Raw genomic sequence first — 15,015 nt, forward strand, 5'->3', positions numbered from 1 at the left:
ATGACCACAACTGAGCCCAAATCTTCTGTCACTAAATGAGACCATTTTAAAGTGAGTTTTGCCCCATTTTATAACCATTCTTTTCAGTTGTTTAGTTAGTAACAAGGTTGTTAAATGAATCTGGCTTCCCCATTGACTTTGCTTGCCAGAAGATTGCAAAAAGTGATGACATGACTTAGGGACACTGCAACCATTATAATATGAGTTGCATAATATGAGCATCTGAATTTTGATTACCTGACCGTGGGGATGCTGCAATGGTGGTGAAGTGTGAGAAATGGTCATAAGTCACTTTTTTAAGTGCCATTGTAACCTTGAACAGTCACTAAACGAACTGTTGTAAGTCGAGGACTATCTTTGTATCACTTGGCTATACTAGCAAATTCACCATGCCTTAAGGCAGTTATGGAATCCACAGTTCTATTGATCTTTAAGCCTTGCTCATTACGGCTGAAACACTTGCCTCCTGTCTGTGCTCTTTAGCACTCAAAAGCAAAAGTAACAATGAGAAAGGGTAAAAAAAAAACAGCAGGAGGTTGAGCTATAACAGGGGTCTGCAACCTTGTCAACTATAAGACTTGTGGACTTCAGCTCCCAGAATTCCTCAGCCAAATGAGACTCAGCAAAATGGTTCCTTTACCAAATGTTGTGAAGCAGCAGTTATTTTAATGCATATGTCCATCCATGTAAGTCCAACCTAGTGGAAGCTCTTCCTATAACCCTAACTCTTTTGTTACGGTTAAATTCTGGGATAGGGGACTGGCAAATAAGATTGGAAGACGATGCATATGAGCTGAAGTTGCAAGAGATCCCCAAAAGTAAGATATATAATTGGCCTAAAGGCTCCCGAATCTGATCCTAATATGCCTTTTAAAAGCAGGAACAACAATAATTGCATCTCAGTAATACACAGGAGCAATTAAGAAACAAACTTGGATATAGGAATATTTGTTGGCTGTACACGGCGGTGGGATTCAAATATGTGAACAACCAGTTCTCTGTGTGGATGCCGCTTCCGAAAGTCCATTCTGGGCCTGGGCAACAAAAAATCAGCTACTGGTTCTGCCGAGCTGGTGTGAACTGGCTGAATCCCACCACTGGCTGTACACCTGATTGTTGTGCTACTTCGTAAGTGCATCCAGTTCTTGAGTCTATCATGCCTGAAATCAGACTCAGCTGAAAATCCGATCCTGTCCCATGATTGCATTTTATATACTTGTATCACACACATTGTACTGTAATTGTTATAAGCTGCTTTACGAGGAAATTTGTGATTGAAATCTGAGATGAAATAAAATACTATAATGGTTAATAGCAAGGCTCATTTCTATATTCCTTCAAACATAAAAGTTAACAAGTCTTTAGAACGAAGACATATTTTAGCTACTCACCTTGCTATAGTCTATTAAGTCTCCTTTGCCTTGAGTCTTAAACCATGTAAGAAAAACAAATAAAAATTACATTATTACAACCCTGTAAATTATAAGCTGCACAAAACTCTAAGAAAGATCTAACATGTTGTGCTAAATAGGTGAAGGTTTTCCTGTCAGTCATATCCAACTCTAGGGCATGGTACTCCTCTCTGTTTCTTGGCCGAGGGAGCAGCATTGTCTGAAGATAATTTCCATGGTCATGTGTCCAGCCCGGCTTTATGCCAAAGGCAGCACGGAATGCTGTTACCTTCCCACCAAAGTGGTACCTATTAATCTACTTGCATTTGCATGCTTCAGAACTGCTAGGTGGGCAGGACTAGGGGCAAGTAACAGGAGCTCACCCCGTCGCATGGAGCTCGGGTCTCGAACCCAGGCTATGAGTTCTCCAGCTGACAAGTTCAGCTTCTTTTTACTACTGAGCCATCGTGCTCCTGTGCTAAATAGAAAATATATATTTCATCAGGTTTAAGGACTCACATTTGGCTTGTCAGGTGTCTACTAATTCCTGTTCTACTGACATCTTTCAGAGAATGGACATGATACACGCTACAAAAGAAACTACCGTAGTTCGTTCAACCACTTCTCAAGTGGAACTCTTTCTTTCGTTTCCGAGAAAGACTGTGATGAGTTTATGGATCAATGAAGCATGGCCCTTAGCCATATTCCGCATTACTTTCCTCTATGCAATTACAGTCTCATGAGAAAGAATGGGAACAAGCAAATTACATCCACCTCTGCATGCAACCTATAGTAGCAAATGCAGCTCAGAAGGATCAACCTTCTATAAAGACAGGACTTGCAACATAGAAAATACACACTGTCAAACTTTTTGAAGGGTCCCCCAGAAAGAGAAGAAGGAAGGGAGCAAGGTGGGGAGTTTCACTCTATTTCTCATTTAAACTACCCATTGAAGAAAGAGTCATATATTAAAAGACTAATATCAAGGCTTACATTAAAATGCTCCTATTGAGATAGCTTTTGGGAAGGAAGCACAATCATAAGCAAGCAATAATATCAAAGCTAGTAGGCTAACACGTGCCCAACCAGCTGTGTTTTGAATTATAATCATATATGCATGAGCAGCTCATTCCCTCTGCTTTATGCTAGAAATATTCAATTATTGTAAAACTAAAACTGTAGGGAAGGCAAGCATATTTTAAATTACATTTATTTTTGTATTTTAATAAAATTGAGTGTAACCGGATGAATTTTAAAAAGAAATTACCATAAGAATCATAGACTTTATGCACATAAACACACTCAACAGTAGCACATTTAATTTCTAGGTCTACTAAATAATAAACATGCAGAAATAAGAAAACTGTTTCTTTTTATAAATGCTTAATGTTCTTCAAATGGAAGAAAAAAAGAGAATTATAACAATAATACCTTTTGTGGAACTGTATAGTTGGATTCAGACTCTATAGCTGTGATTAATGTTAACTATGATTTTTTTAAAAACAAATTAATAGGAGGGGATGATTATGATATTGCAAGATGTACAAACATAGCCACTATAGACATAACTACTTATTTACCTCTTTAATTTGCTTAATCCAGACTTCTCTTCCAACAAACTCTTGATGGAATATTGCAGGAGCAGAATTTAAGTTAAATGGCACGGAACCATTTGAATTTCCATCAATAAATGGCTGAATATCAGCATTTAGCTGAAAGAAGGGGATTAAAGTTAAGAGTAACTATCCACAGGAAATGCATTTAACAACAACTAATATTATGTGAAGTTTTAAATGTGCAAATTGCAAAAGACAAGAAAAAATGCCTTGCACCAATGCACACTATTTAGGGGTTTTCAAGTTGTTCCAATGTCTATTTGACTAAAATATAACAAGATGCAAATTTTGAAGAAGTCTGTGAGAACCTGAGCATGCACAATACTAGATAAATAGAATAGGATCTCTGTAAATATCCGGAATGGAAGTCAGATTCTGTTCTTGCCAGGACACTGCCTCCATATACATAATTTTACTTCAAATCTTGGTGGTTTGGACTTGTAGGCCACAAAGTGAACTTTAAAAAGTAAACCAAATCTGGTGACATTTGAAATGACTTTTTTTTATGTGGATACCCTGAGCTGAAAAGAGGGTTAACTCCTATTTTATCCTTCAATAGGAGTGAATGATGGACATTAATCATTGACATTAATGATTGACTCCTTAATCAGAGAGAACGTAATATAGACTACTGGCAATATTAATCATATGAGATTTGAATCAGCTCTCAGATGTTGTTATCTATATATTTGTGGGCTATTCTCTTCAGGTTAAGCAATATAATACAAAGTGCAAAAAAACAACAACCCAAAAACAAAGGCAGAAGAGCAAAGAAGTGGAAATTTAACTGAACCAATCTTACCCCAACACCATTCCCTATAACAGGGGTCTTCAAACTTGACCCTTTTATGACTTGTGGACTTCAACTCCCAGAATTCCTCAGCTAGTCATAAAGGGCCAAGTCATAAAAAGGGCCAAGTTTGAAGACCCCTGCCCTATAACTTCCAACCTTGTTTCTGTTGTGTCTACAGTACACACTAATCTACAAACTCCTTTTTCTTCTTTAAACAATTTGTCTCTCATTTTGAAAGTCCCATTAATCCCATCCAAACATGATTGTGTCACTCTCCCACTTCCTCTCAACTTATTCACTTTGTACATTTGTTTGACCCTCATTCATTCTCCTTATGTGGCAAAGCTCAACATATTTCTCTTCTACTGGTTGCACAATTTTGTGTTCAATCAATAATAATAATAATAATAATAATAATAATAATAATGATGATGATGATGATGATGATGATGATGATGATGATGATGATGGAGGAGGAGGAGGAAGAGGAGGAAGAGGAGGAGGAAGAGAAGACGAAGAAGAAGAAGAAGAAGAAGAAGGAGAAGAAGGAGAAGAAGAAGAAGAAGAAGAAGAAGAAGAAGAAGAAGAAGAAGAAGAAGAAGAAGAAGAAGAAGAAGAAGAAGTAGCAGTAGCAGTAGTTGTTGGAAGGTACCTTGGAGGTCATCTAGTCCAACCCCCTACTCAGGCAGGTAACCCTATATACCATTTCAGACAAATGATTCTCCAGTCTCTTCTTAAAAACTTCCAGTGTTGGAGCATTCACAGCTTTTGGAGGTAAGTTGTTCCACTGATTAATTGTTCTAACTGTCAGGAAATTTCTCCTTAGTTCTAGGTTGCTTCTCTCTTTGGTTAGTTTCCATCCGTTGCTTTTTGTCCTGCCTTCAGGTGTATCATCCATTCATTCTTATTTGACCCTATCTTTACTTGTTTCACCATACATACTGTAGTTACTTCTAACCGTTCAGTCTTGTGCCGACTCTTGGCAACTTTATAGGCAAATGCTCTCCACACTACCCTGTCAAGCTCATTGCTGCCATCTAATGGGCATCCAGAATACAGCCCAGATACGGTAGCTCTAAACTCCAAGTTATGTCCTATATAAGATATCTGAAGAGGAGACTGTCTATGCCTTAAATGGGTAGTTCAACAAGGATACACAATCTCTCTTCTGTCAACCTCTGCAGCAATCAGTGTTGTCCCTCATCTGCCCTATCCGGCTTCTCTTCTCTTGTCTTCTCAGCCTTGAGCATTCAAAGGTGAAGGCAAGATCGCATACAGCTCCAAATTCAACAAGATTTAGCATAGAAGATTGGCAAGGGGATGGTAGCCAGGGGACTGTTGCGTGACAGCAGAAACCAACGCAGCTGCAAATGCTGCAACCCTGTTACGCTGGCTCCCAAGACTAAATTAAAATGTGATAATAGCCATCTTTCCCTTCTCAGTGTCTGCTTGGGAAAGGAAGAGAAAGGCCTCCGCCGCCAGAGCAACAGGAGGGCCAAACAGCAAGTGTGGAAGGAGAGAAATGGTTCCATTTACCCAGAATAGTCAGTCATTCCTTTCTCTCTCTCCCTGTTTTATAATTAAACCTTTCAACCTCAGGTTGCCTTGGCCTCTTACGGATCAAATTGGGAGGGGGTGGGTGAGTGTGTACTATATTGAAACAAGTGTCTGTTAAGAATCACCAAATAAGGGCAGAAATTATTTCATGAAGAACATCTTCAACACTCATTCAAATGTCAGTTAAAAAGTTTCTCGTTTCAGATGATCTTTACATAGCTATTGACAGGGCTTTTTTTCTCATAGAAAGCTCAGAACGGAGTTCCAGCACCTTTTTTGGATGGAACCTTGTAGGGTAGGCAAGGCGGGTTGTATGACATGTGTGAGTTCCGGCACCTTTTTCTTTTACAAAAAAAGCACTGGCTATTGAACTATGGTTATTCTAATATTTTAACTGAGTCTTTATGCTGGTGGTTTTAATTTGTTTGTGGTAATACATTACAGTTACTACCTGCCACACATACTATGAATAAAATGGGATGCAATTTTCTAGATAAATACATTTCCAGGGCGGCCAAGCACCCTCTTTCGTCCCCTTCCACAGATGCTCAGGCAGCTATCATAACTCCCCAATTCTCTTTAATTCCACACTGAGCTCCCTGTAAACCTTCTGCTCTCTCTTCCTATTCACTCACATTAGCTTCCTGGGATTAGTTGGCTACTTTGACAGCTGTCTCAGTTTTAAAGGCTGTAAGTATATTGACATAGTACAGTGAAATGAATGCTGTGATATGCTAAATACGTCATATAAGTATCTTTCCATGCAGTTTAGCCACAAATGAACTAAACGTGTAAGGGTTTTATTTTTATTTTTTTAAGAAACATATATTATCTACAGAAAGACATGCTTCTTGAAAAAGAATGCTGGCTGCTTGGCCATTTGGGAAGCTTTTAAAGAAGAGGGAAGTGATACCTTATGACACATAGACATGTGCTTGCCATAATTAAACGCCATCTTCTGAATTCCTGCAGCATGCTTTGCCAATTCCATTGCAGCCTTGCAGCTTTTTGCCAGCAAAACACAATGAGATTGGAAAATCTGCTCTTTCCAATCTGATATTCTGATGTCATCTGTAAGAATGTTTTCCTAGAAACACAAAGAAAGATGTTACACATTCTAAAAATAATCAACAATGGTAGAACAATGTACTTATTTAATACATGCCACTTGAAGCAATTCATTTGGCTGGCTTAAGGAACAGAAATTATAGAAACAAATGGTTTTCAAAAACGTTAGGCTTCTGAGGAATATTCTCAATATCTTTCTCCCTCTAGCATATGTCTCCCTTAACTTATAAACCAAGCTATAAATTCCTGTGATCTCTATACCAATCTCTATGCTGGGATTGTAAAGTGACTGAATTATAACTAACTACTAATTATCATACTACTAATGTAAGTATGATTACAAAGCAAAACAAAACAAAAATTTAAATATTAGCCTGGAAGAAAATATGAGTCTATAAAAAGTAGTGATTACATGAAAAGCTTTGTGATGGACAGAGGAAACTGAATACTTTCTTGCTTTCTTTCTAGAATCGTCCCCTTCTGCTGCTTCAAAGGAATAGTAACAAAAGGAGTTTCAGGACATAAGACATAAATATACAAATAAAGGCCAGTTTCGTTTAGTGGTTAAGGCACCAGGCTAGAAAGCAAGAAACCATAAATTGAAGTCCTGCCTTAGCTATGAATCTTGGCCCTGAGTTATTTGTGCAATTATAAAGGCATGATATGAACAAACAAACAAACATCAAGCTGCCTTCATACTAAGTCCTTTATAAACACATTTAAATTTGCCTGGATAGTCCAACAACTACTGCTACTCAAGATCTTAGGAAGAAGCTTTCAGAACCCTAGATGCTACTGATTTAACCTGAGATCCCCTGATAAAGAAAAATCCCATAAAGAACCTGCGCTCATGCCCATTTTTATAGGAAATGTAATATCCATACACTGTAGGTTGATATGATATACATTATTCAAAATGGTTCACTAATATTTTGATTATATCTAGAACTTTTTATTACTGCCATGACCTCTTTCTTGTCTATTATCCACCATGAAGAGATTTAATGGTCTCTATCAAGAGTAAATAACTGCAAAAAAGCACAGAATCTATGTGGTCACTGCCTTCAGGATGGACTGGAAGACAGCTAAAAATCCAGGCAAAAAGTGATTATGCCATCTACACAATTCTGGCTCTATGAGGTACTTCAATTAAGTTGCTCAAAAGAGAGAACTAAATTTGCATGACACTGTAATTTCTAGCAAGGTATTATCTGACATGAAATTGGTAAGAAATGATATAAAATCCCTGCATTCAGTTGTAATCCTCCTTTGTGGCCACTGCCAAAGAGTGCCGTGTTGCAAGGAGATAATATGAGACTGATGGGAAAAGTAGTACAATTCCTCAAAGCCAGCTTGCTGAACGTTATCATTTCATTTCATTGTTTTCAACTTCCATGAAGGAGGTGATAATGGAAAAAGAGAAGGCAATAAGGGAAACCATACATTTAGTCTTCTATGTGTGGTAGTTCAGTAAATGGCAATCACGTTTAAGTTTAGAACATTTCCTGGATTTCAAGCATAGATAAGAATGGACACCCAAATAAAATGTTAATTATCTGCTATTTTATGCAATGTTACAATGAGCCTTGAAGATGAAAAGTTTTGGAATTGGTGAATGAGGACAACACAGCAATAGGTATCAAGACACGTGCTTTAAAAACCCATTAGTCAACTGCATGTTCACCTGAAATCTGAATTACTATTTGCTTATTAATTTATATGCTGACCATCTCATTCTGAAAAGTGATTTTATTCATTTTTATTTAAATGACTATGATTTCATTTAAACACTGTTAAACCTTGATCTTTAGTTATGCAGAAGAATCATAGGACTGACAAAAGTAACAGATTTTGAAAGGAGTCGAGTTTGTTGTCAAGTAAGGCACATGTTCATTTTTCATTTTTTACATTTTACCTAAAATGAATAATCTCACTAGGCTCAGTATAAATGTCTTGCTGTTATGATTTGCAGAAATATAGCAACTGCATCAGGCAACTTCCTCCAGAACTGGAAAGTTTATGTGAATGGTAAGAAGAGAAGTGGAAGATGCAGAAGAACAGGCAGCCACAAGGAAATGTATTGTTTCCGACATTGTATAACATATATACGAATGATTAACCAGTCTGCAACAACACACATCTATTCATCTATGCCAGTGATGGCGAACCTTTTAGAGACCGAGTGCTCAAACTACAACCCAAAACCCACTTATGTATCGTCGGGTGCTGGGTGGGCGTGGCTGTGGTGGTAACTGCAGACTTGGTGGGACTAAAAAGTTCAATCAATCAATTCCAATTTTGCGAGATCTTTTTTTTCCCGTGAGAAGTTGAAATTGATTGATTGATTGATTGAACCTTTTTTTTGCATACAGCACTGGAATCCTAAAGAGGAAAGATTTTATAAAACCCAGCTGAAGGGCTAGGAATGGGGCGACGGAGCATGTGCCCACAGAGAGGGCTCCGCATGCCACCTGTGGCACGCGTGCCATAGGTTTGCCACTACAGATCTATGCAGACGATACAGCAGTGGCCACATAAGGATCAATTTTTGATGAGATAGCTGGGAAGTCTAGGCTATGGTAGCCCTTGTAGAATTAAGAATGTATTACCCCATGAAGGGAATTCAACCATCTATGTTGCGCACATCAGCTTTGGCCTTGAGTGTCTCTGCAGCAGAATATGCTGCTCCAGAGTGGTGCACATCTGCACATGTGAAACAAGTTGATATCACCATTAATGATGCAGTGACAGGATGTCTCAAACCTACAGCAATTGAGAAGATATATCCTCTGGCTGGCACTGCTCACGATCAAGAAAAAGGTAGCAGCAGATGCCGAGAAAACTAAGCAAGAGAATGATCCTTGACATCCTCTGAATGGCCCCAAGCCCGCCGACTCACATCTAGGAACAGCTTTATGGCACGAACAAACATTCTTGAGGGTACACAAAAACAAAATCAAGTTAAAAAGATGGAGGAAGAAGACCATCAAGTAATAACATTAAAGGAGGATCTGGCTGAAGAATCCAATCTCCCTTATAGTACTTGGAGGACCCTGAATAGGTTGAGATTTGGAGTGCCTAAGTGTCAATCAATATGCCAAGTGAAGGCTCTTAGCAGATAATAACACGCTGTGTGAATCTAGAGAGAAACATGGTAGCTGCTATGTTGGCTACTACCAGAAACATGTACCAAGAGTGGCTTATTTCTGGCTAATGACAAAGCCAAGAAGGTGGCTTCATTTTGGCAGTTTAAAGTTTGATCTAAACATGGGAAAAAAAGGAATTGCATCCAAAGAAGGCATTCAGTTTGAGTACCTATTAATAAAGAATGCAAATCAACTGCTTCATTTATTTTAGTTAACATTCTGCAAGGATTGTCTGCCCACATGTGAAATAAGTAGTTTCCCATAATGTCAAATTTATTTAAAAGTAACTAGTATAAATGCATAGCAATGGGTGGTCCCCATCCTGAAAATAATTGGCAGACCCAAACATTTCTCTAACAGTCCATACTAATTGCTGTTTTAAAAATATCTTTGTCTTGAGCCTTAAAGAATAATTACTGAATAAAATGCTATGAAAATGATCACTACGTACACTCCAATGTAGGAGGTCCTGAGAAGATTTTTTCATAAGGCTTATCTATCAATAAAGATGTGTGCATATATACACAAAACAGGGAAGCTGCTTTTTCTTAGGATATTTCTAAGGAATAGCAAGATGGCATCAGCATACACAATAATGCCTCTGACATTACAATGTTGGGGAAAAAATACGATGGGTGAAATTTCCTGAAGATAGCCAAATATTATGAGATTTCTATATTTTCATATACCCCATGAGATTTTAGCCATTTATATTTTAAACTTCACACTTTATAAGAACTAATTTTCTCTTGTAAGAATTGTTGTTAGCTGCAAAGTCGTGTCTGACCCATCGCGACCCCATGTACAACGTTCCTCCAGGCCTTCCTGTCCTCTACCATCTTCTGGAGTCCATTTAGGCTCACGCCTACTGCTTCAGTGACTCCATCCAGCCACCTCATTCTCTGTCGTCCCCTTCTTCTCTTGCCCTCAACCTTTCCCAGCATTAGGCTCTTCTCCAGTGAGTCCTTCCTTCTCATTAGGTGTAAGAATTACAGCAATGCAATCCCTCACTTTTGAATTCAAAAAGATATTTTGGAATGCCAGAAGCACGAACATAGAACTTGCCTTCATTCAATATTCTAACTGGAGAAGTCTGGGAGTTGAAATCCACACATATTAAATTTGCCAAGTTGGAAAAACACTTGACCTAAACCATGGAGGACAACCTTCTTCCAAGAATATCTGCCCAGTCAACCAGCTCCAATAGGGAGGATTTGCCCCATGTTCCTCTTTTAAACTTTGCCATCCCATGGGACCTGGGAAGTGTGCTTTGTTTCAGTAACTGTCCCTATGCTCTCAATACTCTCCCATCCAATACAGCAGGGGTCTCCAACCTTTTTGTTTTGGTGGCCCAGTGAGAGACGAAGGGGCAGGCACCTTATGCACGCATGTGCAAACGTGAATGTGGCCACACATGCACAGGCAGGTAAAAACAGGCTGCAAGCATGTGCACCACACAAATGGGGCTGCAAGCATGCGCATGAGACTCTCAGCGATGGCGGCGCCTGTATGAGGCTTATGGCGCTACCGCTCCCGGCTCCCGGCGATGCTACTACCAGTGCGAGGATCGTGCCGCGGTCTGCAACAATGGCGCCCCCATATGAGGCTCGTGCTGTGGCCCGCAGTGATGCCCTGGCACGAGGATCGCGCCATCACTGCGCAAGGATCACACTGTGGGCCACCTGCCACTTGAGGCGCTGCCACCATCTGTGCAATACTAGTGATGCTGCCACTGCCTGCACAACACTTACGGCAACGGTGGCACGAGGGGGGGTGAGCATGCACACACGGGTGTGCACTGCCCAGCTACTCATGCAGCTTGGTAGCCAAGAAGCTGTGGGCCGGTAGTGGGCCGCAGCCCATAGGTTGAGGACCTCTGCAATACAGGACAGGCCCCCCAACTCTGCTTTCCTTTGTACCTTCATATACGCCAAAGGATCTTTTATAAATGAAGCTGAAACTTTCACAGTACTAATAGAAACACCGTATAGTATGATAAGTTATGACACATACATAATTCAGGAGTAGTCTGTAAAGTCTCAGTATAATTTACAGTTCCAAAAATATATTTAGGATGCAAATAAAAAGATAACATTTCTGCCGACGTTTATATAAATGCGACCACATTTTAAAATTAAAGCAAAAATATGACAGTTCATGTAATGGGGGTGAAACTGTTTTGTTTGATATTATTAAATACAGAAAACATACAGGCTAAACTGGACTAAGTATTAGGAGAAAGATTTAGAATTTGGAAATAGGCTATTCTGATTCCATCTTTCATTTTTCTTGTAAATTCTATCTAGTCCTTTCTATGGCTAAGCATTGCCCCCATTCTCATCCAGATAGGTCTCACATATGCAGGCCAAGCAGGTCCACTTGTTCCTCAATTAGTAAGTTGTGGAGAATTACGGTTTTATTACAAACAAACTTGGTATTAGCTAACAGAAGCCTGAAGCAAAGATACCCAGCAGCACCACAGAGAATGTAGGAAGAAGCAATTAATTCTGAAGAGGACGGCATCTCCTTCTCCTAGAACTCCATCCAGGGTTTCCCATCTTATCTCCCTCTGCCGGTCACTGTGGTAATTTGTCTCCTGTCCCTGTAACTCATGCAAAATATTCTCAATCTAAGCTATATCCTCAAGCCCTGAAACATCCTTCCAATCCAACTTTCTCTTGACTATCAAACGCCACTCAAGTCTGACTATCAAATGGGCTTTTCTGCCAGCACTACTACAGTATAATGTAATAGATCCCAATTACTTCATATCACTTGCAAAAAAATATTTTTGGGCTGTGTGCCAAGAATATGCAATACGCGTGCCCTCTCCCCAGATATCTTTCCAGAAGTCAGTGGGATTTTCCAGGCAGACTCGGGACACTAGGAGGTAGAGGGGGGGGGAAGCACAAAGAGACCGTGGGTGAACTCCAGAGTACAGGTGGTCCTCCACTTATGACCCCAATTGAGCCCAACATTTATGTTGCGAAGTGGTACGGTAGTTGTGAGTTTTGCCCCATTTTACGACCTTTCTTGCCACAGCGGCTAAGTGAATCTCTGCAGTTGTTAAGCTAGTCATACATTTATCAAATGAATCTGGCTTCCCCACTGATTCTGCTTGTTAGAAGGTCACAAACAGGTGATTGCATGACTGCGGGACACTGCAGCTGTCATAAATATGAGTCGGTTGCCAAGTGTTTGAATTTTGATCACATGTCCATGGGGATGCTGCAATAATTGCAAGTAGGAAAAACAGTCGTAAGTCACTTTTTTTCAGTGCTGTTCTAACTCTGAATGGTCACTAAATGAACTGCTGTAAATTGAGGACTACCCATACTTAAATCAAGTTGAGCTTGAAATAATTTCAAATATAGAGGTACAGGTCATCCTCACTTACTAACAATAGGGACCAGCAATTCCCATTGCTAAGGGATACAGTCATTAAATGAAATGTCTTGTGACCAATGCTGACTTACAACATCAGTTCCAGTTGCAGCTGTTCAGCAAATTACTGTGGATCACTAAGTATGATGTCATGTGAACACAACAGGTAACTCTTACTGGGGTTCCACATGTACTTTGCTTGTTAAAAGCCATCTATGAGGGTCACAAATAGTGATCACATGACTATGGGATGCTGCAACCATCATAAATGTGCAGATTGCCAAGGGCCTGAATTGCAATCACATAACTTTAGATTTAGATTTAGATTTTATTAGATTTATATACCGCCCTTTCCTGAAGGACTCAGGGCGGTTTACAGGGCATTTTAAAATCATATCAATATAAAATACAAAGTTAAAAGAGAATTAAAAGATTAAATTATCCCTGAAAATAAAACCCCAGTTAAAATTCTCAGCCTGGGTCAGAGAGCTCAAAGAGCCAAGTCTTCAGGTCCCGGCGGAATGAGCGTAGGTCAGGGGCAGTCCTGAGCTCCACGAGCAGCTGGTTCCAGATGGTAGGCGCACCCACAGAAAAGGCCCTCTCCCTGGGTGTTATCCGCCGGCAATCTTTTACCGGCGGCACCCTGAGAAGACCCTCCCTCTGCGAGCGCACTGGACAAAGAGAACTTGATGCTGGCAGCAGGTGTTCCCTCAAATATCCCAACTTTGTGGCTGCAACTGCAAGAACCACTTGCAAATCTCCTTTTCAATACTGTCGTAACTTTGAACGGTTGCTAAACAAGTGGTCAGTAAGCAAGGACTACCCGTATCACAACATGTGCCTTCTTTACCCTATCTTAGTTCACTTCTTTTGTCCCAATGAAATGCAGCCAATGGAACTTGAGTGACTTCTCCAAGCCATCAGGCTATGGAGAAAAGAATAGAAAATAATTATAAAAATGTTTCAAAATGAAATGCACGAACTGCAATAAACTAAAGTTTCTAAAAAAACCCGATTCTACATGATTTGAAGTACATCCTAATTTGTGACACTGCTGTTCGTCACACTCTGTCACACAGACAATATGGCATTACAAACTTCAGTTAAATCTAAGTCAGAACAATGCACAGGCTGGGAAAAAAACACTGCAATTTGGATCATTCAGTGCTTCAGCTATAAGTGAGATGATTCAACAATCTTTATTTTCCCATCTGTGTAGGAAAAAAGCCAATAAAATTGTGAGTCTTCAGCAGCAACACAGTAACCCTGCAAACATCTTGCATGTGATTGATGTCTCACTTAGCAGATGTCTTACTGCTTGTTGGACATGACAGGACATATTTTATTGGTCTATTAATATATGCCTTTGATGTTTGTGATAAAAAGGGTTAGAATAAATGGACCCATAAAATGTATTGTATTTTATTCAAATTCCACAGAAAACCATATTTAAATGAGAAAAAGAGAGGGCTCCATCCTTATATCACGAAATATGCCTTAAAAGAGAAAATTAAATGTGAAAAGAGAAAGAAAAATGAAATGAAGATAGATAATAAGAGAGCACAACTTTCTTTGATTACTACTATTTAGAGGTAAACTTGAGCTTCAAGCTGACCTTCGTTCTATTCTGCCTTTTGCCATGCAATCTTTTCTCCATTTTTTTTAGACAATTACTATAACACATCAAGAAATCTAGCTTTGTCTGAAAGGGCTTTGGCAGGTACTACAAAGATAAAAGTATACTACTATACAGAACTTCCAAAGAGATGTACATAGGCAATCCTCCACCTACAGTTACAGTGAAGGCTGGAATTTTGGTTGTTAAGTTGTTGTGACTGTTAAGCAAGTCACTACACGATAGACTTGATGTCATGCTGACTTTTGTGATAGTTAACGAGATACCACAGTCCTTGAGCTAATCCAGCATTTTCAATGGATGGGGTTTTTTGCCATTTTCTGTGGGAAAATGTGAAAAAATATTGCAAATCCTAGTCACACAATCGCAAGATGCTGCAGTCTTTAAGGTGAGCCAAGCTGCCTGAAATGGCAATCACACGAGT

The 15,015-nt window shown here is 39.4% G+C and overlaps 1 protein-coding gene across 2 annotated transcripts in view; it reads right to left on the reverse strand.

Annotated features, from left to right (window-relative positions):
• The window catches only part of PDSS2 (decaprenyl diphosphate synthase subunit 2), a 107,706-nt gene that overhangs the window by 22,220 nt on the left and 70,471 nt on the right, over nucleotides 1-15,015 (reverse strand). For both annotated transcript variants that reach the window (XR_014491688.1, XM_083356082.1), the window contains exons 5-7: nucleotides 6,271-6,444; nucleotides 2,972-3,103; nucleotides 1,392-1,427 (exon numbers count right to left, since the gene is read on the reverse strand). Coding sequence is in view for 1 of the 2 variants with exons in the window: in XM_083356082.1 (XP_083212208.1) it covers nucleotides 1,392-1,427; nucleotides 2,972-3,103; nucleotides 6,271-6,444 (342 nt within the window). In the remaining variant the exon portion in view is untranslated. The remainder of the gene's footprint in view (nucleotides 1-1,391; nucleotides 1,428-2,971; nucleotides 3,104-6,270; nucleotides 6,445-15,015) is intronic.

Source organism: Vipera ursinii (assembly GCF_947247035.1).
Source record: "Vipera ursinii genome assembly, chromosome: 1".
Classification (NCBI taxonomy): Eukaryota; Metazoa; Chordata; class Lepidosauria; order Squamata; family Viperidae; genus Vipera; species Vipera ursinii.